The 27,500-nt window shown below is 43.2% G+C and overlaps 3 protein-coding genes across 3 annotated transcripts; all 3 read left to right on the top strand.

Moving 5' to 3' along the window:
* Positions 1-3,303: 3,303 nt before the first annotated feature.
* On the top strand, positions 3,304-4,687 carry LOC124024256 (gamma-crystallin M3-like). Its single transcript, XM_046338247.1, has 3 exons — positions 3,304-3,413; positions 3,758-4,000; positions 4,347-4,687. Exons 1-3 carry the CDS (start codon positions 3,402-3,404, stop codon positions 4,632-4,634), a joined length of 543 nt encoding a protein of 180 aa, XP_046194203.1. The 5' UTR covers positions 3,304-3,401; the 3' UTR covers positions 4,635-4,687.
* A 4,576-nt stretch (positions 4,688-9,263) lies between these two features.
* On the top strand, positions 9,264-10,252 carry LOC124024251 (gamma-crystallin M3-like). The gene is made up of 3 exons (XM_046338243.1): positions 9,264-9,406; positions 9,526-9,765; positions 9,921-10,252. The coding sequence occupies exons 1-3, from the start codon at positions 9,392-9,394 to the stop codon at positions 10,200-10,202; spliced, it is 537 nt and encodes a 178-aa protein (XP_046194199.1). The 5' UTR covers positions 9,264-9,391; the 3' UTR covers positions 10,203-10,252.
* A 15,349-nt stretch (positions 10,253-25,601) lies between these two features.
* On the top strand, positions 25,602-26,592 carry LOC124024250 (gamma-crystallin M2-like; the record flags this gene model as incomplete). Its single annotated transcript, XM_046338242.1, has 3 exons — positions 25,602-25,721; positions 25,948-26,214; positions 26,500-26,592. Coding segments are annotated over exons 1-3 (369 nt in total), but the record flags the coding sequence as incomplete, so codon positions are not given.
* Between the last annotated feature and the right edge of the window lie 908 nt (positions 26,593-27,500).

Here is a 27,500-nt window from a genome sequence, read left to right as displayed (position 1 = left end):
TATAAAGGGTTACCCTACAGGAACAACTTAATGTAAAGTGTTACCCTATAGGAACAACTTAATATAAAGGGTTACCCTATAGGAACAACTTAATGTAAAGTGTTTCCCTATAGGAACATCTGAATGTAAAGTGTTACCCTATAGGAACATCTGAATATAAAGGGTTACCCTATAGGAACAACTGAATATAAAGTGTTACCCTATAGGAACAACTGAATATAAAGGGTTACCCTATAGGAACAACTTAATGTAAAGTGTTACCCTATATTAATATAAAGTGTTACCCTATAGGAACAACTGAATATAAAGTGTTACCCTATAGGAACAACTTAATATAAAGTGTTACCCTATAGGAACAACTTAATGTAAAGTGTTACCCTATAGGAACAACTTAATATAAAGTGTTACCCTATAGGAACAACTTAATGTAAAGTGTTACCCTATAGGAACAACTTAATGTAAAGTGTTACCCTATAGGAACAACTTAATGTAAAGTGTTACCCTATAGGAACAACTTAATGTAAAGTGTTACCCTATAGGAACAACTTAATGTAAAGGGTTACCCTATAGGAACAACTGAATATAAAGTGTTACCCTATAGGAACAACTTAATGTAAAGTGTTACCCTATAGGAACAACTTAATGTAAAGTGTTACCCTATAGGAACAACTTAATGTAAAGTGTTACCCTATAGGAACAACTTAATGTAAAGTGTTACCCTATAAAATAAACGTAATATAAAGTGTTACCCTATAGGAACAACTTAATGTAAAGTGTTACCCTATAGGAACAACTTAATGTAAAGTGTTACCCTATAGGAACATCTGAATATAAAGTGTTACCCTATAGGAACAACTTAATGTAAAGTGTTACCCTATATTAATATAAAGTGTTACCCTATAGGAACAACTTAATGTAAAGTGTTACCCTATAGGAACAACTTAATGTAAAGTGTTACCCTATAGGAACAACTTAATGTAAAGTGTTACCCTATAGGAACAACTTAATGTAAAGGGTTACCCTATAGGAACAACTGAATATAAAGTGTTACCCTATAAAATAAACGTAATATAAAGTGTTACCCTATAGGAACAACTTAATGTAAAGTGTTACCCTATAGGAACAACTTAATGTAAAGTGTTACCCTATAGGAACAACTTAATGTAAAGTGTTACCCTATAGGAACAACTTAATGTAAAGTGTTACCCTATATTAATATAAAGTGTTACCCTATATTAATATAAAGTGTTACCCTATAGGAACAACTTAATGTAAAGTGTTACCCTATAGGAACAACTTAATGTAAAGTGTTACCCTATAGGAACATCTGAATATAAAGTGTTACCCTATAGGAACAACTTAATGTAAAGTGTTACCCTATAGGAACAACTTAATATAAAGTGTTACCCTATAGGAACAACTTAATGTAAAGTGTTACCCTATAGGAACAACTTAATGTAAAGTGTTGCCATATAAAAAAAACTTATTATAAAGTTGTGATTCCTGCTGGGGCCACCCATACAACAATGTATGCACATATGACTGTAAACTCTGAATATGACCATGTCTTTTCATTAGGATGTTGTACAGGTAACTGCACAGATAATGGAAACACTTGAGTAAATGAGGGATTCAAGGTGTATTGAAAGTGAATTGAAAGTGTATTGGAAACAGGTGCTTCCACACAGGTGTGGTTCCCATCATGCTTAGGATCGTGTATACAAATGCTGGGTAGGCCATTATTTTGGTTACCATGGCTATGCATGCCCCCATAGGCTGACATTGCCCCATCCACAGGGCTTGAGTGGTCACTGAATGGTTTGACGACCATGAAAATAATGTAAACCATATGCCATTCTGGAGCGGCCCCTGAGACAGGAACACTTATGGGTGATTCTGGAGCGGCCCCTGAGACAGGAACACTGATGGGGGATTCTGGAGTGGCCCCTGAGACAGGAACACTGATGGGGGATTCTGGAGCGGCCCCTGAGACAGGAACACTGATGGGGATTCTGGAGCGGCCCCTGAGACAGGAACACTGATGGGGGATTCTGGAGCGGCCCCTGAGACAGGAACACTGATGGGGATTCTGGAGCAGCCCCTGAGACAGGAACACTGATGGGGGATTCTGGAGCGGCCCCTGAGACAGGAACACTTATGGGTGATTCTGGAGCGGCCCCTGAGACAGGAACACTTATGGGTGATTCTGGAGCGGCCCCTGAGACAGGAACACTTATGGGGGATTCTGGAGCGGCCCCTGAGACAGGAACACTTATGGGTGATTCTGGAGCGGCCCCTGAGACAGGAACACTTATGGGGATTCTGGAGCGGCCCCTGAGACAGTGATTTCTGTCAAACTAAATTCACAGTATCTTTTGGTCCTTCTGTAGCTCATTTGGTAGACCATGGCGCTTGTAACACCAGGGTAGTGGGTTCAATTCGGGACCACCCATACGTAGAATGTATGCACACATGACTGTAAGTCGCCCCTGGATAAACACTTCTGCTGAAATGGCATATATTATTATATATTATATTATTATTATTATTATTATATATTATATTATTATCTTTCAATGATATTGAATGTAGCTACTGTACAAACACTTGAAAATTTCACATTTGCATGCACTTTTTAAATAACACTGAATATTATATTGCTGATACACTCAAGGAGCAATTAAAACAACCCCCATATTGCTTTTGCTACTTTTTTAAATACTATTTTGATACTATGCAATATAAATGGTAAGGTACACCTTTACCTACACCTTACCTATCACATAAAGGTAAAATCAACTATCTTTTAGTATTTTTGTTCAATAGTCTGCAGTTTGCATCATGATGATGCGGCCGGTGACACTTTGCTTCTTGAAAGTCCAATATCTTGTGAACTTGACTGCTGACATGCAACATATTTCGGGACTGTAATCAAAAGTGGAATACCAAAATATCATTTTTGAGTGGAAGTTTCTTGTGTGCACTGCACAAACCTATTCCTAATGCAAATGAAATAGGTATGAGCATAGCCTGTAAAGTTAAATAAAGGTTCAATTACAATTCAAATAAACCCCTAAATGGTTCATTATGAGCACATAATTTACATAAATGAAATGTTGAAGCTAAACTAAAATCCATAAATGGTTTATTCAGCCTTCAGAGTCTATTTCAAAGAGACTATACAATACGTCTAAAAGGAATCAGACCTAATCTAAACCCTTTTACCGTACAGAGCTGTAATGATAACTCTTTGCCGTGAGCGTGGCGTTGATGTACAGTACAGTGTTGCTCGGCTGACTCAGCGTTTTATACAATTGGGCGGTAGATTCTTCTGGAGCTACATCAAGCATAAAAGGCAGCACGCCAGTAGGGAGAACAACAGAAATCAAATAACTGTGACCATGAACGGAAAGGTACTGTAATGTGGGGCTGTGATCAAAGTCAGTGCACAGTGCTGAACTGTACGCCATCTGGCACTGGAACTATGAATCTAGGATGCATCAGAGCCCATTTCCAATGGGAAATATATCCTTGATGTGTGTGTTTTTAGATTCAGAACACTATGATAACTACAGATTACTTATAATGACTTGTAATTATAATCATGGTTGCATTGTTTGATTTTGTCAGACACATTACAATTATTATGTAGAATAATTTCTGAACGGGATAGAATGTATGAGTTTTTGCACATCAAAATCAATTGGTTTCACGTAAAGATGTTTAGACTTTCAAAGCATACTTTCTCTTTCTCCAGATCATCTTCTACGAGGACAGGAACTTCCAGGGCTGCTCCTATGAGTGCAGCAGCGACTGCTCCGAGCTCTCCTCCCACCTGAACAGGTGCAACTCCTGCAGGGTGGAGAGTGGCATGTTCATGGTGTACGACCGGCCCAACTACATGGGCCACCAGTACTTCCTGAGGAGGGGAGAGTACCCTGAGTACCAGCACATGTTAGGCTTCAACGACTGCATCAGGTCTTGTCGTATGATCCCCCAGGTAAGCACTTCTGCAGACAGCAAAACAGACCACAACTATTCACAACCACACCACAATGACCACAATCATCGATGCCATAAAACTATCTTACACTCCAAAATCGAAGTCTGTCTAAAGTTCACACCTCAAATGTAATCTAAAGTCAACATAAAAACACATCCCATGCCATCGGTTGTGTAGATCCAGCTAAATGCCTCAACTGCAAATTAATGAAAAGGATAACAATTATACCGTATTGTGCTTATCTTTTCAGATTGTGGCATATTGCATTGTATGCCATCCTATCAACCAAGCTCATCCTGTTCCGTTAATAGATGCGTGAAATGTGTTATTTTCTTTCCAATAGCACATGGGCCAGTTCAGGATGAGGATCTACGAGAAGGAGAACTTCGGAGGCCAGATGCACGAGGTGATGGACGACTGTGACTCCATCCAGGAGCGTTACCATATGCCCGAGATGCAGTCCTGCAACGTGATGGACGGCCACTGGGTCATGTATGAGCAGCCCCAATTCAGAGGCATGCAGACCTACCTGAGGCCTGGAGAGTACAGGAACACGAGAGAGATGGGAATGGGAAATGATGAAATGAGGTTCCAGTCCATGAGGCGCATCAGCAGCGATGCTGCCTTTTAAATGTGCTGTCTTTAAAGAGTGCAACGACTTTTTAATAAACATTTTAAAGCTTATTTTTTTTGCAGCGATTGTCTTACCTTATTTCCACCAGCCACAGCACTGTAAATTACTATTATATCAATATAATACTCTAACCACTAAAAAGCCACTATAAGCAACGATTATACTGCAACCACTATAAACTGTAATATCAGCTGAAATGTATGTAAACACAATGTAAACAAAAATGTCTCTTTTTCCCCAAATTCTATAATCCTTATATTTAGTCATAAAAAACCTCTAGCCTATGCTAGGCACTTGACACTGCCTTGTGTATGGGTGTTTTAGACGAGATAAGCTCTTAACAACGGAATCCTGCCGACTACGCCAAATGAGGATCTAAATAAGAAATAAGACTACGCCACTTTTTGTTAAAGGTAAAGAAGGTCCTGTAATTAACTAAAATGATGAAGCATGGAAATCAGACATGTGCTCAAGTGATCAATTGTTTTGTTTACTATGAGGAACTTCAGCTTTGAGGAACTTCAGCTTTGAGGAAGGAACTTCAGCTTTGAGGAACTTCAGCTTTGAAAGCTCAGCTCAACAGATAAATATATAATAATAATAATAATATATGCCATTTAGCAGACGCTTTTATCCAAAGCGACTTACAGTCATGTGTGCATACATCCTACGTATGGGTGCAGATCATACTGTCCTTACTCAGACATAATCAATCACTCACAAATTCACACTCACTCTTAAGAACTAGTGACTAACTTGTCACAACCCTTCACACTACACAGTGGCAGGCCATATTTATCAAACCACATCCCACTTCCATCCTCCAAAACTGTAACATTACCATAATACAAACACAAACTCATCAAATAGAATATGTGGTAATAATTTCTATGGAAGCATACATAACTCCTTATAAGTGCCTTAATAATGCCTTATAATACACACTATAAGATATGATACATTATAAGTAGTTATAGCTTTCTTGCAATACATTACTATCAGCCTCAAAAGCATCAAGCATTATAGACCTACCTAAAATGCTCTGTCACAGACCTGCTGTTTTCAACTCTCTAGAGACAGCAGGAGAGGTAGAGATACTCTGAATGATGTGCTATGAAAGGCCTTAATGATATTTACTCCAGCACTGACCTGTTGCACCCTCGACAACACTGTGCATATTATTATTTGACCCTGCTGGTCATCTATGAACATTTGAACATCTTGGCCATGTTACGTTATAATCTCCACCCGGCACAGCCAGAAGAGGGCTGGCCACCCCTTATAGCCTGGTTCCTCTCTAGGTTTCTTCCTAGGTTCTGGCCTTTCTAGGGAGTTTTTCCTAGCTACCGTGCTTCTACACCTGCATTGCTTGCTGTTTGGGGTTTTAGGCTGATTTTCTGTACAGCACTTTGTGACATCAGCTGATGTAAGAAGTTTAATGTGATTGATTGATTGATACTTAACAGCATTAATTTGAACTGAGCGTGATTTATAGCATTAGCCTTTTGGTATTTAAAACCGGCCATTACCCCTGCTCTAAGAAAACTAGCTAGCTAGCTCGATCCCTGGATTTTGGAAGGTGCAGCTAGAGTAGAGTTGCTACAGTTTATCTAGCTACAGCTTATATCATCTTTAACTCTGCATTGTTGTAAATTGACCTGTAAGCATTTCACTGTTAGTCTACACCAAAAATTGGATTTGATTTTGATTCACTTTGATTAGACTATTTGAGTGAGCCGCTAGCTAATGTTGGCTAGCTAAAATTTCTAGTGGCACGAGGTATTTGCAAACAGCACAACATTGTGTGATTATCTAAGAGCTAGCTGGCTAACAAGCTGGCTAAGGTAGAAATGTCTGAGCTGCAAGCCAACACTGTGTTGTATTTACCCAAGTTAGCAGGACTAGGTAGCTAACGTTAGCTAGCAACAAATATTTGAAAAAGCTAGGCACCTGCGGACACTTACCTAGCTAGCTAGCTAACTGTTTGCTAGGAACACAGCCTACTGTGAAGATTGCCAATAAGCTGGCAGAGGCTGAAGACATGACTGATGCTTAACATATAATTATCAAGCTAGCCGAGTCAAATTAAGCTTTGACCTAAATATAACACTAATATGTAGCTAGCACGTAATGTGAGTGTTCTTTGCTAGATTTTCACATTCTTGCAATGATATAATGCATTTTATGCTCTCTGGGCTTATAACGCATTATATGTATTATCAGGATGGATAATTACTTATGAACAATTAGTAAGTATGATACAACTCTTTGTATTATAAGACATTATATATGCACTTATATATATGCCTCCTATAAAATATGAACAAACATGTTTTTACACAGATGACGGCTACCAAAACAATAACCTATTTTTAAAAATTTAATAAACACATTTTCAAATGTCAGTCAGATCACTCAATCAAATCTAAATTATTTCAACCAATGGGGGTGACTGGAATGCTGTGACTAAAGGAATAGTACATATCTGGCATAATCAGGAAGTGAGGCATGTCCAGGAAGAAGGAAAGTAGATCCTGAGGGGAATAACGAGCTCACCTTGCCTAAAACACTAACTTACTGTTACTTAACATCAAATTTGGATAAAAGAAATACACACTTTAAACAAACTACAATTTCTAAAGGCTCTATAGAACATTCATAGCCTTTATAAGCACTACACAAGTGCTTCACAAGTAATCCATAAACTCCCGAGTGGCGCAGCAGTCTAAGGCACTGCATCTCAGTGCTAAAGGAATCACTATAGACCCTGGTTTGATTCCAGGCTGTTTCACAATCGGCCGTGATTGAGAGTCCCATAGGGCGGCGCACAATTGGCCCAGCGTTGTTAGGGTCTGGGCGGGGTAGGCCGTCATTGTAAATAATAATAATAATAATAATATATGCCATTTAGCAGACGCTTTTATCCAAAGCGACTTACAGTCATGTGTGCATACATTCTACGTATGGGTGGTCCCGGGGATCGAACCCACTACCCTGGCGTTACAAGCGCCATGCTCTACCAACTGAGCTACAGAAGGACCAATAAGAATTTGTTCTTAAATAACTTGCCCAGTTAAATACAATTTTAAAAAATGTGGCACTAAATAAATGGTAAAGTTAAAGGACATTCCATCTGGTATTTTGACAAATGTAGCATAACCCTTTTACTATATTATATATAGCATCTCATTGCTAACAAAGACTTTACTAAGCCTTACAAGTTGTAGTTCCTTTAAATGCATGGTGGATCAATAGCAAGGTCAGGTTCAATAGCAAGGTCAGATTCAATAGCAAGGTCAGATTCAATAGCAAGGTCAGATTCAAATGGATTAACTACAGTATGTGACAGTGACAACAATGGGTAATTTCTCAATATGTATACTACCGTGCTCTGAGCATGCAAATTGGAGCACAGAACAGTTGGCGTGTGAGTCCAAATCAGAGTATGTGAAATGGGAATGGACCATGGCTGCGAGGGGTTTTGAGGTTAAGTCAGGAGGAGGCCACCCACACTGATCATTGGTAGGACAACAGACAATGGATAATGGACTAACTCCAGACTGTTTGGCAACAAGGATGAAGTGGGCTGATGCAGAAATAGGCATGAAGTCTATATAGACCACTACACCAAGTACTGATATATCATAGCTTCATTTCTTGCAACAAATACAGTTTTGTTTGACTATTGGTCATTTTTGACCAATTTGTATTTATAAATAAATTTCTGTTCAGAATTAAAGTATCAACTGAACTGATTTCCAATCAAAGTTCAAGACTGCAAATTGGTTTTCCATTTCACTCAGGGAACTAGAGATTCTCAGGGAACTAGAGATTCTCAGGGAACTAGAGATTCTCAGGGAACTAGAGATTCTCTGGGAACTAGAGATTCTCAGGGAACTAGAGATTCTCAGGGAACTAGAGATTCTCTGGGAACTAGAGATTCTCAGGGAACTAGAGATTCTCAGGGAACTAGAGATTCTCTGGGAACTAGAGATTCTCAGGGAACTAGAGATTCTCAGGGAACTAGAGATTCTCTGGGAACTAGAGATTCTCAGGGAACTAGAGATTCTCTGGGAACTAGAGATTCTCAGGGAACTAGAGATTCACTGAAAACAAAAGCCAGCCATAACGTTGTCTACCTGTACATTACTTGTGTAATAATTTACAGGAAATATGTTCATTTAGCCTATTTTACACTTTGAAATGAAAAACATAATCCCAGTCAATCAATCACTTATCACTGAACATCTACATCATCTAGATCAAATATTGTTTTCAGTGATTTCTCTGACAGGACATGTCAGTGCGTTAAATTGAGAGGCAATGTACAGTATACATTACCAGCCTCTCATAACAAGAAGTTTTCTCTCTCATATCACTCACTCATTATGATGTGCATAATGTTATGTTATTATAATAATATTATACAGTAGATGGGGTGCCCTTTGAGGTAAATGATCATAATTGGACCAGAGAATTTTCTTTTTTTTCTCTCTGTCATTCAAACAGCAACAATCCAAAAATGGACCCCACCTTACAAATGCACACAATGGGGAGTAATAAAGGATTTAGCTGGAAACCATTGTGTAAAGGGGCCCCTATGCCATTATGCCAACTCAGGACTTTTCACAATGGAGCTGGGGGTTCTTTTGACGTTAAGCCAGGTATAAAAGTACCCAAGGACGGAGAATAAGCTATACATCTTCAGGCCAAGTATCACCATATATCTGTAGTCTACCCAAGCAAGAGTCACCATGACCATGGGAAAGGTACGCCAACCTACAGCCTCTCACCACTGAAGAATCTTTCAAAATTGCAGTTGAACTTGAATTTTGAACTTGTCGTATTACTGTTTGGAGTCAATATTGTTGTTTCTTTTAACCTCCAGATCATCTTCTACGAGGACAGGAACTTCCAGGGTCGTTCCTATGAGACCAGCTCAGACTGCCCTGAGTTGACCTCCTACCTGAGCAGGTGCAACTCCTGCAAGGTGGAGAGCGGCTGCTTCATGGTGTACGATCGCTCCAACTTCCAGGGAAACCAGTACTTTGTGAGGAGAGGAGAGTATGGTGACTACCAGCGTATGGGCATGTCTGACTGCATTAGGTCCTGCCGTAACATCCCCATGGTAAAGAAACAACTCATTCATATATTTCTATTGTCACTGATAGTAGTTTGGATTGGATAAAATAGTTATAATTGGAATAACATTTTATAATAAAAAACGTGTTGACATTTAGCAATTTTTCTAATGGCTTTGGTTGTTGTGGTTTTCCATTACAGCACAGTGGCCAGTTCAGGATGAGGATCTACGAGAGGGAAAACTTTGGAGGCCAGATGCACGAGATGATGGACGACTGTGAGAACATGATGGATCGTTACCGTATGTCCGACTGCCAGTCCTGCAATGTGATGGACGGCCACTGGCTCATGTACGAGCAGCCTAACTACAGAGGCAGGCAGATGTACCTGAAGCCTGGAGAGTACAGGAACCTCAGCAACATGGAGGAAAGCATGGGCAACATGAGATGGCAGTCTATGAGGCGTATCATGGATTCTTGTTAATTCACTGTTTGATGTGAATATTAGGTTTACAATAAAGGCTACTAAAAGCATCTGTCGTGACGTGACGTTGTATTGATTAATGTGACGACTACTGCTCATCGAATTATTAATTGTTTCTAATTACGTGATTAAATGAATCAGGTCATTATTTAAGTCATTAATCTGGGGCACCATGGGAAAGTTTGGTTTTATTGAGTGTCTATTTCCCAAATTAACTCAAAGAATATCAGAATATCGATTTTACAACCGTCGCTAATGAATTCATTCCCTCTACAGTCTCATCCTGAATGTCGCATAACCCGGAAATCTGCACAAACCCCTGAATAAGTCCGTACCACACCAATTGAGTTGATCATGTATTTACTAACAAGCTAAAATTATAATATAAGATACACATACACACAGTCTAGGCCATTGATTAGAACTTAGTACAATGAAACCGGTCCCTAGCGGGCCAACACAATATCACACGTTACACAAAATGGGGATTTCAAAAGAGAGAGAAAGAGAGAGGGTACGAGAGAAAAGCACACTTGGGTACATTTGTAAACTATGTTTAGTTTAACCCTAATCGTAACCCGAACTGCTGCTCTCATGGGTCAGAATATAATAATGTAATTATGTGTCGAAGGTCTCTGATGGGGTCCGAGTTCTGAATTCTCCTCTGATGGTGACACTTCTGTTGTTACCGGGCGTAACTCTCTGATTGTCCACACAATGTCAGTGTCCTTTCTCTTCATGGTCTGTTTCCTCACCCTTGTTCTGAAAGGGGGTCTTCTGAGTATGGTCCGCTGTGTAGCTCAGGGCTCCAGTGTAGAAATGAAAGCAGTGTCGACACACAATTCCTTGGAGTGGAAACCAGGTGGTCTGCTTGAATTCACCCTCTTAGACACAGCTACTCATCCGTAGATTAAGACATTCCTTTGTCTTCTTCAACCTCGTGTTGAGTTTTGGGGTTACAACTAATTGGACCTTGGCTGCAGCTGGTGGCCACATAGTTTGATATGATAATTCTTAACATGTTTTATCCCCTCTTTGGGTATTTCGGGGGGGGGGAGTTGTTATTGTCTATGTGATGTTGCATGTTAGAACAGAGTTGATTTAGTGGTCACAGTCGTTTTAGTGTACGTCGTGCTTTTCCGTCTTTAATTATTATTATTATTTTTTACCTTTATTTAACTAGGCAAGTCAGTTAAGAACACATTGTTATTTTCAATGACGGCCTGGGAACAGTGGGTTAAATCATGCATTCGCACCACGCAGCACTTTGGTCTCCTCAATACGACGATCGTGACAGTTACTGTTCTGAGGTAGGTTCTCCATAGGCCCATCATACATTCTCATCCTCCATATTGAGAGGACAAAGGGACTTTGTTTGCTGCCTTAAGATTTACAATGGGCATGATGTCATAAAACCCCCCTACCTCCATACCTGTCGATCTCTCCCCTCTGGTGGGTGTGAGAGATGTCTCTTGTAGGAGTGTGGTCTACGGTAACCTGATCCGAACAGGCCAGTCATGACACATCCATCTCAAATTCAATTGATTCAATGTTTCAGGTAAGTTAATATATGAATACAAAATAATGTTACATACAATCTATTCCCAAGAAAATATGCTTGCAATCTATAACAAAAATATTATTATTCTTGTGGTTCCAAAACAGCAGTAATGGTATATTTTTCTCCAACACATAATTTATAAACATACAGTCAATAATACAATAAAGTCTATATACAGTGTGTGCAAATGAGGTAGGATAAGGGGGGTGTGGCAATAAACAGGCCATGGTGGTGAAATTATTACAGTCAAATGAAACACTGGGGTGATAGATGTGCAGAAGATGAGTGTGCAAGTAGTGGTACTGAGGTGCAAAGGAGCAAGATGAATAAATAACAATATGGGGATGAGGTAGTTGGATGGGCTATTTACAGATGGGCTGTGTACAGGTGCAGTGATCTGTGAGCTGCTCTGACAGCTGGTGCTTAAAGCTAGTGAGGGAGATATGAGTCTCCAGCTTCAGTGATTTTTGCAGTTCGTTCCTGTCATTGGCAGCAGAGAACTGGAAGGAAAGGCAGCCGAAGAGGAATTGGCTTTGGGGGTGACCAGTGAGATATACCTGCTGGAGCGCATGCTACGGGTGGGTGGTGCTATGGTGACCAGTGATCTGAGATAAGGTGGGGCTTTACCTAGCAACGACTTATCGATGACCTGGAGCCAGTGGGTTTGGCGATGGATATGAAGCGAGGGCCAGCCAACGAGAGCATACAGGTGTCATGTTTTGTCTTATATTGTCTTGTCATTTTGCTTTTCCTTCTGTTCGTTTTCCCCCTGCTGGTCTTTTTAGGTTCGTTCCCCTTTTTCTCTCTCCCTCCCTCTCTCTCTTCTCTCTATCGTTCCGTTCCTGCTCCCAGCTGTTCCTATTCCCCTAATCAATCATTTAGTCTTCCCACACCTGTTCCCTATCTTTTCCCCTGATTAGAGTCCCTATTTCTCCCCTTGTTTTCCGTTTCAGTCCTGTCGGATCCTTGTATATTGTTCACCGTGCTGTGTCTTTGTATCGCCCTGTCGTGTCGTGTTTCCCTCAGATGCTGCGTGGTGAGCAGGTGTCTGAGTCTGCTACGGTCAAGTGCCTTCCCGAGGCAACCTGCAGTTTATTATCGAGTCTCCAGTCAGTTCTCGTGATTACGAGTGGAATTGTTTTTTATGCTTTATTTACCGCTCCGATTTGTCTAGGAGTATTGCTATTTCCTTATACTGGATTAAAGACTCTGTTTTCGCCAAGTCGCTTTTGGGTCCTCATTCACCTGCATAACAGAAGGATCCGACCAAAGAATGGACCCAGCGACTACAGACGCTCGTAACACTGCCGTCGAGATCCAAGGAGCCATGCTTGGCAGACACGAGCAGGAATTGTCTGCAGCTCGTCATGCCATGGAGAACCTGGCCGCTCAGGTTTCCGACCTCTCTGGACAGTTCCAGAGTCTTCGTCTCGTGCCACCTGTTACTTCCTGGTCTGCCGAGCCTCCGGAACCCAGGGTTAATAACCCACCTTGCTACTCCGGGCAGCCCAAGGAGTGCCGCTCCTTTCTCACCCAGTGTGATATTGTGTTCTCTCTCCAACCCAACACATACTCTAGAGAGAGAGCTCGGGTTGCTTACGTCATTTCACTCCTTACTGGCCGGGCTCGAGAGTGGGGCACAGCTATCTGGGAGGCAAGGGCTGATTGTTCAAACAATTACCAGAACTTTAAAGAGGAGATGATTCGGGTTTTTGACCGTTCAGTTTTTGGTAGGGAGGCTTCTAGGGCCCTGGCTTCCCTATGCCAAGGTGATCGATCCATAACGGATTACTCTATAGAGTTTCGCACTCTTGCTGCCTCTAGCGACTGGAACGAGCCGGCGCTGCTCGCTCGTTTTCTGGAGGGACTCCACGCAGTGGTTAAAGATGAGATTCTCTCCCGGGAGGTTCCTTCCAGTGTGGACTCTTTGATTGCTCTCGCCATCCGCATAGAACGACGGGTAGATCTTCGTCACCAAGCTCGTGGAAGAGAGCTCGCGTCAACGGTGTTTCCCTGCTCCGCATCGCAACCATCTCCCTCCTCTGGCTCAGAGACTGAGCCCATGCAGCTGGGAGGTATTCGCATCTCGACTAAGGAGAGGGAACGGAGGATCACCAACCGCCTGTGCCTCTATTGCGGATTTGATGGACATTTTGTCAATTCATGTCCAGTAAAAGCCAGAGCTCATCAGTAAGCGGAGGGCTACTGGTGAGCGTTACTACTCAGGTCTCTCCATCTAGATCCTGTACTACTATGTCGGTCCATCTACGCTGGACCGGTTCGGGTGCTACATGCAGTGCCTTGATAGACTCTGGGGCTGAGGGTTGTTTCATGGACGAAGCATGGGCTCGGAAACATGACATTCCTTTCAGACAGTTAGACAAGCCTACGCCCATGTTCGCCTTAGATGGTAGTCATCTTCCCAGTATCAGATTTGAGACACTACCTTTAACCCTCACAGTATCTGGTAACCACAGTGAGACTATTTCTTTTTTGATTTTTTCGTTCACCTTTTACACCTGTTGTTTTGGGTCATCCCTGGCTAGTATGTCATAATCCTTCTATTAATTGGTCTAGTAATTCTATCCTATCCTGGAACGTTTCTTGTCATGTGAAGTGTTTAATGTCTGCCATCCCTCCCATTTCTTCTGTCCCCACTTCTCAGGAGGAACCTGGCGATTTGACAGGAGTGCCGGAGGAATATCATGATCTGCGCACGGTCTTCAGTCGGTCCCGAGCCAACTCCCTTCCTCCTCACCGGTCGTATGATTGTAGTATTGATCTCCTTCCGGGGACCACTCCTCCTCGGAGTAGACTATACTCTCTGTCGGCTCCCGAACGTAAGGCTCTCGAGGATTATTTGTCTGTGTCTCTTGACGCCGGTACCATAGTGCCTTCTTCCTCTCCGGCCGGGGCGGGGTTTTTTTTGTTAAGAAAAAGGACGGTACTCTGCGCCCCTGCGTGATTATCGAGGGCTGAATGACATAACGGTTAAGAATCGTTATCCGCTTCCCCTTATGTCATCAGCCTTCGAGATTCTGCAGGGAGCCAGGTGCTTTACTAAGTTGGACCTTCGTAACGCTTACCATCTCGTGCGCATCAGAGAGGGGGACGAGTGGAAAACGGCGTTTAACACTCCGTTAGGGCATTTTGAGTACCGGGTTCTGCCGTTTGGTCTCGCCAATGCGCCAGCTGTTTTTCAGGCATTAGTTAATGATGTTCTGAGAGACATGCTGAACATCTTTGTTTTTGTCTACCTTGACGATATCCTGATTTTTTCACCGTCACTCGAGATTCATGTTCAGCACGTTCGACGTGTTCTCCAGCGCCTTTTAGAGAATTGTCTCTACGTGAAGGCTGAGAAGTGCTCTTTTCATGTCTCCTCCGTTACTTTTCTCGGTTCCGTTATTTCCGCTGAAGGCATTCAGATGGATTCCGCTAAGGTCCAAGCTGTCAGTGAGTGGCCCGTTCCAAGGTCACGTGTCGAGTTGCAGCGCATTCTAGGTTTCGCTAATTTCTATCGGCGTTTCATTCGTAATTTCGGTCAAGTTGCTGCCCCTCTCACAGCTCTTACTTCTGTCAAGACGTGTTTTAAGTGGTCCGGTTCCGCCCAGGGAGCTTTTGATCTTCTAAAAGAACGTTTTACGTCCGCTCCTATCCTCGTTACTCCTGACGTCACTAGACAATTCATTGTCGAGGTTGACGCTTCTGAGGTAGGCGTGGGAGCCATTCTATCCCAGCGCTTCCAGTCTGACGATAAGGTTCATCCTTGCGCTTATTTTTCTCATCGCCTGTCGCCATCTGAACGCAACTATGATGTGGGTAACCGCGAACTGCTCGCCATCCGCTTAGCCCTAGGCGAATGGCGACAGTGGTTGGAGGGGGCGACCGTTCCTTTTGTCGTTTGGACAGACCATAAGAACCTTGAGTACATCCGTTCTGCCAAACGACTTAATGCTCGTCAAGCTCGTTGGGCGTTATTTTTCGCTCGTTTCGAGTTTGTGATTTCTTACCGTCCGGATAGCAAGAACACCAAGCCTGATGCCTTATCCCGTCTTTTTAGTTCTTCTGTGGCTTCTACTGATCCCGAGGGGATTCTTCCTTATGGGCGTGTTGTCGGGTTGACAGTCTGGGGAATTGAAAGACAGGTTAAGCAAGCACTCACGCACACTGCGTCGCCGCGCGCTTGTCCTAGTAACCTTCTTTTCGTTCCTGTTTCCACTCATCTGGCTGTTCTTCAGTGGGCTCACTCTGCCAAGTTAGCTGGTCATCCCGGTGTTCGAGGCACTCTTGCTTCTATTCGCCAGCGCTTTTGGTGGCCGACTCAGGAGCGTGACACGCGCCGTTTCGTGGCTGCTTGTTCGGACTGCGCGCAGACTAAGTCAGGTAACTCTCCTCCTGCCGGTCGTCTCAGACCGCTCCCCATTCCTTCTCGACCATGGTCTCACATCGCCCTAGACTTCATTACCGGTCTGCCTTTGTCTGCGGGGAAGACTGTGATTCTTACGGTTGTCGATAGGTTCTCTAAGGCGGCACATTTCATTCTTCTCGCTAAACTTCCTTCCGCTAAGGAGACGGCACAAATCATCATCGAGAATGTGTTCAGAATTCATGGCCTCCCGTTAGACGCCGTTTCAGACAGAGGTCCGCAATTCACGTCACAGTTTTGGAGGGAGTTCTGTCGTTTGATTGGTGCGTCCGTCAGTCTCTCTTCCGGGTTTCATCCCCAGTCTAACGGTCAAGCAGAGAGGGCCAATCAGACGATTGGTCGCATACTACGCAGCCTTTCTTTCAGAAACCCTGCGTCTTGGGCAGAACAGCTCCCCTGGGCAGAATACGCTCACAACTCGCTTCCTTCGTCTGCTACCGGGTTATCTCCGTTTCAGAGTAGTCTGGGTTACCAGCCTCCTCTGTTCTCATCCCAGCTTGCCGAGTCCAGCGTTCCCTCCGCTCAGCGTTTGTCCAACGTTGTGAGCGCACCTGGAGGAGGGTGAGGTCTGCACTTTGCCGTTACAGGGCACAGACTGTGAGAGCCGCCAATAAACGTAGGATTAAGAGTCCAAGGTATTGTTGCGGCCAGAGAGTGTGGCTTTCCACTCGCAACCTTCCTCTTACGACAGCTTCTCGTAAGTTGACTCCGCGGTTCATTGGTCCGTTCCGTGTCTCCCAGGTCGTTAATCCTGTCGCTGTGCGACTGCTTCTTCCGCGACATCTTCGTCGCATCCATCCTGTCTTCCATGTCTCCTGTGTCAAGCCCTTTCTTCGCACCCCGTTCGTCTTCCCTCCCCCCTCCCGTCCTTGTCGAGAGCGCACCTATTTACAAGGTACGTAGGATCATGGACATGCGTTCTCGGGGACGGGGTCACCAATACTTAGTGGATTGGGAGGGTTACGGTCCTGAGGAGAGGAGTTGGGTTCCGTCTCGGGACGTGCTGGACCGTTCACTGATTGATGATTTCCTCCGTTGCCGCCAGGATTCCTCTCGAGTGCGCCAGGAGGCGCTCGGTGAGTGTGGGGGGTACTGTCATGTTTTGTCTTATATTGTCTTGTCATTTTGCTTTTCCTTCTGTTCGTTTTCCCCTGCTGGTCTTTTTAGGTTCGTTCCCCTTTTCTCTCTCCCTCCCTCTCTCTCTTCTCTCTATCGTTCCGTTCCTGCTCCCAGCTGTTCCTATTCCCTAATCAATCATTTAGTCTTCCCACACCTGTTCCCTATCTTTTCCCCTGATTAGAGTCCCTATTTCTCCCCTTGTTTTCCGTTTCAGTCCTGTCGGATCCTTGTATATTGTTCACCGTGCTGTGTCTTTGTATCGCCCTGTCGTGTCGTGTTTCCCTCAGATGCTGCGTGGTGAGCAGGTGTCTGAGTCTGCTACGGTCAAGTGCCTTCCCGAGGCAACCTGCAGTTTATTATAGAGTCTCCAGTCAGTTCTCGTGATTACGAGTGGAATTGTTTTTTATGCTTTATTTACCGCTCCGATTTGTCTAGGAGTATTGCTATTTCCTTATACTGGATTAAAGACTCTGTTTTCGCCAAGTCGCTTTTGGGTCCTCATTCACCTGCATAACAACAGGTCGCAGTGGTGGGTAGTATATGGGGCTTTGGTGACAAAATGGATGGCACTGTGATAGACTGCATCAAATTTGCTGAGTAGTGTTGGAAGCTATTTTGTAAATGATATCGAAGTCAAGGATCGGTAGGATAGTCAGTTTTACGAGGGTATGTTTTAACAGCATGAATGAAGGATGCTTTGTTGTGAAATAAGAAGCCGATTCTAGATTTAATCTTGTATTGGAGATTATTAATGTGAGTCTGGAAGGAGAGTTTACAGTCTAACCAGACAGCTAGGTATTTGTAGTTGTCCACATATTCTAGTCAGAACCATCCAGAGTAGTGATGCTGGACGGGTGGGTTGGTGTGGGCAACGATCGGTTGAAGAGCATGCATTTAGTTTTACTAGCATTTAAGAGCAGTTGTAGGCCACGGAAGAAGAGTTGTATGGCATTGAAGACTCCCTAAATTTTATCAGCATATCGATTGCGCAACCAGGGGTGGTAAAACCTTGGATCATTGTTACTCTAACTTCCGCGACGCATATAAGGCCCTGCCCCGCCCCCCTTTCGGAAAAGCTGACCACGACTCCATTTTGCTGATCCCTGCCTACAGGCAGAAATTAAAACAAGAGGCTCCCACGCTGAGGTCTGTCCAACGCTGGTCAGACCAAGCTGACTCCACACTCCAAGACTGCTTCCATCACGTGGACTGGGATATGTTTCGTATTGCGTCAGATGGGAATATTGACGAATACGCTGATTCGGTGTGCGAGTTCATTAGAACGTGCGTCGAAGATGTCGTTCCCATAGCAACGATAAAAACATTCCCTAACCAGAAACCGTGGATTGATGGCAGCATTCGCGTGAAACTGAAAGCGCGAACCACTGCTTTTAATCAGGGCAAGGTGTCTGGCAACATGACTGAATACAAACAGTGCAGCTATTCCCTCCGTAAGGCTATCAAACAAGCTAAGCGTCAGTACAGAGACAAAGTGGAATCTCAATTCAATGGCTCAGACACAAGAGGCATGTGGCAGGGTCTACAGTCAATCACGGACTACAAGATGAAATCCAGCCCAGTCACGGACCAGGATGTCTTGCTCCCAGGCAGACTAAATAACTTTTTTGCCCGGTTTGAGGACAATACAGTGCCACTGACACGGCCTGCAACGGAAACATGCGGTCTCTCCTTCACTGCAGCCGAGGTGAGTAAGACATTTAAACGTGTTAACCCTCGCAAGGCTGCAGGCCCAGACGGCATCCCCAGCCGCGCCCTCAGAGCATGCGCAGACCAGCTGGCCGGTGTGTTTACGGACATATTCAATCAATCCCTATACCAGTCTGCTGTTCCCACATGCTTCAAGAGGGCCACCATTGTTCCTGTTCCCAAGAAAGCTAAGGTAACTGAGCTAAACGACTACCGCCCCGTAGCACTCACTTCCGTCATCATGAAGTGCTTTGAGAGACTAGTCAAGGACCATATCACCTCCACCCTACCTGACACCCTAGACCCACTCCAATTTGCTTACCGCCCAAATAGGTCCACAGACGATGCAATCTCAACCACACTGCACACTGCCCTAACCCACCTGGACAAGAGGAATACCTATGTGAGAATGCTGTTCATCGACTACAGCTCGGCATTCAACACCATAGTACCCTCCAAGCTCGTCATCAAGCTCGAGACCCTGGGTCTCGACCCCGCCCTGTGCAACTGGGTACTGGACTTCCTGACGGGCCGCCCCCAGGTGGTGAGGGTAGGCAACAACATCTCCTCCCCGCTGATCCTCAACACGGGGCCCCACAAGGGTGCGTTCTGAGCCCTCTCCTGTACTCCCTGTTCACCCACGACTGCGTGGCCACGCACGCCTCCAACTCAATCATCAAGTTTGCGGACGACACAACAGTGGTAGGCTTGATTACCAACAACGACGAGACGGCCTACAGGGAGGAGGTGAGGGCCCTCGGAGTGTGGTGTTAGGAAAATAACCTCACACTCAACGTCAACAAAACTAAGGAGATGATTGTGGACTTCAGGAAACAGCAGAGGGAACACCCCCTATCCACATCGATGGAACAGTAGTGGAGAGGGTAGCTAGTTTTAAGTTCCTCGGCATACACATCACAGACAAACTGAATTGGTCCACTCACACTGACAGCGTCGTGAAGAAGGCGCAGCAGCGCCTATTCAACCTCAGGAGGCTGAAGAAATTCGGCTTGTCACCAAAAGCACTCACAAACTTCTACAGATGCACAATCGAGAGCATCCTGGCGGGCTGTATCACCGCCTGGTACGGCAACTGCTCCGCCCTCAACCGTAAGGCTCTCCAGAGGGTAGTGAGGACTGCACAACGCATCACCGGGGTGCAAACTACCTGCCCTCCAGGACACATTTACATTTACATTTAAGTCATTTAGCAGACGCTCTTATCCAGAGCGACTTACAAATTGGTGCATTCACCTTATGACATCCAGTGGAACAGCCACTTTACAATAGTGCATCTAAATATTTTAAGGGGGGTGAGAAGGATTACTTTATCCTATCCTAAGTATTCCTTAAAGAGGTGGGGTTTCAGGTGTCTCCGGAAGGTGGTGATTGACTCCGCTGTCCTGGCGTCGTGAGGGAGTTTGTTCCACCATTGGGGAGCCAGAGCAGCGAACAGTTTTGACTGGGCTGAGCGGGAACTGTACTTCCTCAGTGGTAGGGAGATGAGCAGGCCAGAGGTGGATGAACGCAGTGCCCTTATTTGGGTGTAGGGCCTGATCAGAGCCTGGAGGTACTGAGGTGCCGTTCCCCTCACAGCTCCGTAGGCAAGCACCATGGTCTTGTAGCGTATGCGAGCTTCAACTGGAAGCCAGTGGAGAGAGCGGAGGAGCGGGGTGACACCTACACCACCCGTTGTTACAGGAAGGCCATAAAGATCATCAAGGACATCAACCACCCGAACCACTGCCTGTTCACCCCGCTATCATCCAGAAGGCGAGGTCAGTACAGGTGCATCAAAGCTGGGACCGAGAGACTGAAAAACAGCTTCTATCTCAAGGCCATCAGACTGTTAAACAGCCACCACTAACACTGAGTGGCTGCTGCCAACACACTGTCATTGACACTGACCCAACTCCAGCCATTTTAATAATGGGAATTGATGGGAAATGATGTAAATATATCACTAGCCACTTTAAACAATGCTACCTTATGCTAAATGACTTAAATGTAAATGTAATGTAATAATGTTACTTACCCTACATTATTCATCTCATATGCATATGTATATACTGTACTCTACATCATCGACTGCATCCTTATGTAACACATGTATCACTAGCCACTTTAACTATGCCACTTTGTTTACTTTGTCTACACACTCATCTCATATCTATATACTGTACTCGATACCATCTACTGTATGCTGCTCTGTACCATCACTCATTCATATATCCTTATGTACATGTTCCTTATCCCCTTACACTGTGTATAAGACAGTAGTTTTGGAATTGTTAGTTAGATTACTTGTTGGTTATCACTGCATTGTCGGAACTAGAAGCACAAGCATTTCGCTACACTCGCATTAACATCTGCTAACCATGTGTATGTGACAAATAAAATTTGATTTGATTTGATTTTGATTTGATTTGGATGTTAGTTAACAGTGTCCAAAGAAGGGCCAGATGTATACAGAATGGTGTCGTCTGCGTAGAGAGGGATCAGAGAATCACCAGCAGCAGAGTGAAATTATTGATGTATCTTCAAACCATCTGTACACTTACAAGCCCATACCAATCATAACCAGATTACATGTTTAATATTCAATACTTCAAGTTACTCTAAAATCATCTTCCTCTCATAACACTGAAAACTCTTCTACACAGAGGTCATTGGTATCCTAGTGGTTAGAGCGTTGGGCTGGTAACCAAATGGTTGCTGTTTTGAGTACCTGAGCGAACAAGTAAGGCTTTTAACCCTAGGAGCTCCAGGAGTGCTGTACTACTATGGCTGACCCTATAAAATGCCTCATTTTCCTGCACATATCTGGTGTATGTGACAACAAAACATATCTATTTTTATTTATTTATTTACAATTAGAAATGATTTGTACAAGGTCTGTGGGCCTTTTTCTGAGTTAAACAAAACTCTAGTAGTTGACGCCACTAGTTGGTCCCTTCCTCATGAATAGTTTGGCATGGAAGTGTACGGTGGTCTGCAGGTCCCAAATAGCCTCCATAGAGCCAGGCCAGTTTCTTATTGAATTGGCCTAAGGCCTCAATTCCAGACGTGCATGTTTTGTTAGCCAGTGGTTGTTAGCTCCAATGTCCCATAATATTCCAACCAAAATAAACATTAGGTTCTGTTTGTTTGTTAATTTTGTAGTTTTGTTATTTAGAAATCATTAAACTTGTCCATCAAGATATAGACTAAACGATGTTTGAGTAGACTAAACTACCTAGCTACATTTGCTATCTAGATAGCACTGTAGATAGCACTACAGTGCTATCTAGCTGAAGCTTATGCTTTCAGTACTAGATTAATTCTCTGATCCTTTGATTGGGTGGACAACATGTTATTTCATGCTGCAAGAGCTCTGATAGGTTGGAGGACCTCCCCCGGGAAGTTGTCATAATTACTGTGTAAGTCTATGGAAAGTGGTGAGGACCATGAGACTCCTAGGTTTTGTATTGATGTCAATGTACTCAGAGGAGGACAGAAGCTAGCTGTCCTCCGGCTACCCCGTGGTGCTTCCCTACAGAGTGTATTGAGTTGATTGACTTTATTTGTATAATTACATTTTTTAACCCTTTTTCTCCCCAATTTTGTGATATCCAATTGATAGTGCTAGTCTTGCTCCATAGCTGCAACTCCGTTGCGGACATGGGAGAAGCAAAGGTTGAGAGCCATCCTCTCGAACACGACCCTGCCAAGCTCCACTGCTTCTTGACACACTGCTCGCTTAACCCGTTTAGTAGCTTCACTTTATTGTCTTTGTTTCGTCACGTACTAGTATCTCCCCATCGTTTAGTAGATTCACTTTATTGTCTTTGTTTTTCGTCACGTACTAGTATCTCCCCATCGTTTAGTAGCTTCACTTTATTGTCTATGTTAAGACACATACTAGTATTAAAACCTTGGAGGGATTAAGCCTATAGAACATCTCACAGTAGGAGGATTTGAAGCCAACAAAAGCTAAAAGAGACAGAGTTTATTATGCTGACCCCATAGAAATGAAGGGTGGATCAACTGTAAATACGCAACATATAAAAGGTCGACTGCAACACTAAATGAACACAAACATCCCCACGGGAGCGGGTTTGTAATGACTCTAAATACAACATGTAGATTAGATAGATAATGGATACAGACAACAGTTCAATTGTAATTATTGGTAAATGTTTACTTGACCTCTGACCCAGATCTGCAAAGACTGTTGTTTACTTTTCCTCTCTGACCCAGATCTGCAAGGGCTGTTGTTTACTTTTCGTCTCTGACCCAGATCTGCAAGGGCTGTTGTTTGGCCAACACCAGCTACTGTTTACCCTAGCCGGTCTTGCAGTAGCATTCCTCACGTATGTACAAATGCTTCAACTATTTTGATACCTCCATTTTGCTGAGATTAACATTTTACGTAGCAGGGACACTATTTATAGCAGAATTGTGGGTAGTGTTGTGTCTTTGGCTATGCCGGATTAAGTGATATGACGTGCTATTCTATAAAATAATTTATCCGTAATTAATATCACCTGATTGAGCTAAACATGTACATTTAATTAACTAGAGCACCACAAAATAATATTTATAGAGCTGTTATCTTCCGAAAAAAACTCTTAAAGACCTAGTAATATTTTACATCAATAGCAGTCAATATTAATCCTCACATTAGTTCAGTCTCATCTGAAAGTTGTAAATTCTTGGTTATCTGCACAAACCCTGGCTAACAAGTTGAATTGTTGATTACAAATTACGTCATAAAGGAAAACGTCCCTAGCGGGCAGAACAGATATGACAGCTGGTTACACAAAAGAAAAGGGGCTGGGTTTGAGTGAAAGAGCGGGAAGACTGAGGAACAAAGGGCGAAGCTGTGCTATCATAAATACAGTATACTATGCATTCTAAGTTACCGCCCATTTGGAAAAGGAAAATGCAATAAATATTTACGCTGAGCTGCGCTTAAAGGCAGGTTGGTGGTAGATGGAAGGCCCTGTTGCCCAACCGAGTCCTTTCTCTTTTGAAGAATGTCTCTGCTGGTAAATTGGATACGTTGTAGTAAAGTTGTTCTGTGGTAGACGGCAACACTCTGTCTGTTCCTTCCTAACCTGCATTTGCAGCTGCTGTTGCTAACTCCAAGGCTAGGAGGTATCACTTATGTAGTGAACAAGAGTTCAAAGTTCATACCATTCGCAACCAAAGCTCACGCTGATGTTGGCTTCGTTCTGTAGTTATTATCTGAACCATTCTGACATCGGACCGTCGTCCTCACATCCTCGGAACAGGAGGTTACATTGTCGTCAAGGCTTTATATAGAAAGGGAGAGGAGGGCGTGTTTGAAAAGTTTTATAGCCCATGTCCCTTCACAGGGGCGGGCCACTGATTGAGCAGAGCCCTACCTTATGAAAACCCAAATCTCACATTTTAGAAGCTAAAATCACATTTCATACCATCACAAATAATTTCATATTCAAACTTTTATATTGAACAACAATTCCATGTGAATCCGATAACTCTGATGTGTAGACTTTCCACTGTAGAGTTTATGTCATCTTATCATTGATGAGAATGTCTCAGATGACAACCGAACTGACATCAAGTACCAGCGCATATATTCAATTGGTCGAATTACCAGAATATAGTTCATTTCCCCCCACCTCCTGATTTTCCCAGAATCTCTATGTTAACCAAGGGTTTTGCAAATGTAACATCAGTAGGGTAGAGAGAGGAAAAAGGGGGGAAGAGGTATTTATGACTGTCATAAACCTACCCCCAGGCCAACGTCATGACAGTAGTATGGGCATTGCCAGGTGATTCATTACAAAAGATGATTACAGAAACAGAGTTATTGTACATATTAAATTAGTGTGGCCAAACCACTTCTGGTTTTTGTTTCTACCTGGTAGTTAATTTGCACTCACTTAGTTTCCTAGGTCTAAATCAGTCCCTGATTAGAAGTAGAGGATGAAACCAGAAGTGTTTTGGCCCTCCAGGACCAGAATTGGACAGCCTTGAATTATAGCATTACATTAGAATATTACGTTTTCTTGGTTTTATCAAAACGTCACAATGTAGAGGAACTGAGTAAGTATCTCAAGGCACATTGAATATATACAACAATGTAATGACTTGACATTGGATAAATTATTCAATGATATGTTTTACAGTGTTTTTATGTTAAATCCATGCCATCAGTTTTCCCTTCAGAGTTTCAATTTTTAAAATAAAGAACTCCCCTCCAAGTGTACTGTGTATTTTGTTTTCTATAAAATGTGATGGGGTACATACAGGAAAACATCATTATCACTACTATAACGTTTTAACCTGGGTTGGTACACAAAACTGGACGCTCGTATTACTCAGATTGGTCTGCCATTTCTACACCAGTTTAATTTCTTCATATCAAATCACAATCTAGTCTAAAACAACATAGTTGTAATAGTCAAAAGAGATGATCACTCATCTACAAGACATTTTAAAATTACAATCATCCTAAATAAAATAAGCCTTTGTTGAAAAGTAAAAATGCTTACTTTGTTGACCACCTAAGACAAAAATACATTGCAGTGTTCACAGCATTCTGGTGGGAAAACGCTGACATGTTAAAAGTCCAACTATTTACATGACAATACTGCCGTTGATCCATGGATTATAAAGAGAGGACGCACCTCCCAACCCAGTGAGACCAAAGTTGACCTTCACAATGGGAAAGGTAAGGCTGGTTTTTATGCTATGCATATGTTGTGCCTCTGCATTCCTCCATAGATTATTCTACCGAAATCAATAAAAGGGGATGAGATTCATTAAAGGTAATGTGTGCCTCTGATCAGGATTTTTAGTCTGTACAATATTACAAAGAATTCTAAATCTTGGGGCTTACTGCTGGGGAAGAGATCTGGTCTTACACAATAAAACACCTCAATTGATCTGTTTTTTAGATAATTTTCTACGAAGACAGAAACTTCCAGGGTCACTCTTATGAGTGCGGTGTAGAATGCTCTGACCTACATGCCCACTTCCGCCGCTGCAACTCCATCAAGGTGGAGAGCGGCAACTGGATGGTGTACGAGAGGCCCAGCTACATGGGCTATCAGTACTTCCCGAAGGAAGGCGAGTTCTCCGACTACCAGCGTTGGATGGGCTTCAATGACTGCGTCAGGTCCTGTCGCATGATCCCCCCAGGTAAGAGACGGATTAAGGAAGAGGTTAAAGAGATCCCGTTAACTCTGAAGTATTGAGGGGATTCTAAAGTATTACAGGACTTCTGGACCTTTGTAGTTTGATCCCAAAACTACAGGAAATCAACTGCTGGATTCTGAGCAGTGGAGGCTGGTGGAGAACGAAATGGGAGGACAGGCTCATTATCCTTCCCATTTCTCCCTCCACCAGCCTCCACTGACTCTGAGGTTGGACGTAGTCTACCACATATTTTTTTCTGAGCTGGCTACACATGAGTATCATCCCAATAACATTCCTCTCTGTATCCACAGCACCAGGGATCTCACCGTATGAGAATCTTCGAGTCGCCCGAGTTCGGAGGACAGATGACGGAGTTGACAGACGACTGCCCCAACCTCTACGACGTTTCCATTACAATGACATCTACTCTTGCAATGTGATGGAGGGCTCCTGGCTTTGTGTATGAGCACCCCAACTACCCAGGGGGCGCCAGTACCTGCTGACCCCGGGAGAGTACAGGAGATACAACGAGTGGGGAAGCATGAGCGCCAGAGTGGGTTCCATCAGACGCATTGCTATGTAAGAAGCTGAATGTATGACTCTTGAATCAATGACCAATGGGAAATCATGTTGAAATAAATCAATCCACACAGAGCCTTTTTTCCTGCCTTTTGTATTTTAAACCACGGAGAAAGAATGAATATACAAACTTATCTGTTAGGTTGGTTGAACTTTTAAAAGGTTTTACCATGAATTAACTCCCATATTACCGGGGTTTACTGAGTGAAACTGTGGAGTGAATAGACCTAGAATAGACCATGCGTGTACCCGAAATATCACATCAAATATTTGTATTCTTTGGTTATTGTCATGAACAGGCTGTGAAATGAATAATTTACATATTTTGCTTTGCACTCACATTTGTGTAATGTGTTACAGATGTAGGATCCTAATTTGATCACCCTGCAATGCATTAAAAAAGGCTTCTAAAGTTTGTCATTACCACTTTGACATTTCAGACGTGGTTATCCCTTACGAAAAATGTATCAACTCCAATCCCATTAATTATAATCCACATAATAATTCACATTTCCTGTTGCTGCAGGATTATTTTCCTGCTGTAGCAAACTGGCTTAAATTAAGATCCTACATCTGTACTCAGCAGAATCTGCTAATATTTTCATTCATGATACAATAGGGAAATGTCTGGGCAACTCATAGTCAGCACTGTTGATTGAAGAACTTGAGTTACAGAAAGGCAAATTAATTGATTGCAACATTGTAACACGAAAAAGTGCATCTGATGATGTTA

This window comes from Oncorhynchus gorbuscha, unplaced genomic scaffold (assembly GCF_021184085.1).
Source record: "Oncorhynchus gorbuscha isolate QuinsamMale2020 ecotype Even-year unplaced genomic scaffold, OgorEven_v1.0 Un_scaffold_1807, whole genome shotgun sequence".
Taxonomy (NCBI): domain Eukaryota; kingdom Metazoa; phylum Chordata; class Actinopteri; order Salmoniformes; family Salmonidae; genus Oncorhynchus; species Oncorhynchus gorbuscha.
The sequence above is the reverse complement of the archived record's forward strand: the minus strand, read 5'-3'. Positions and strand labels throughout refer to the sequence as shown.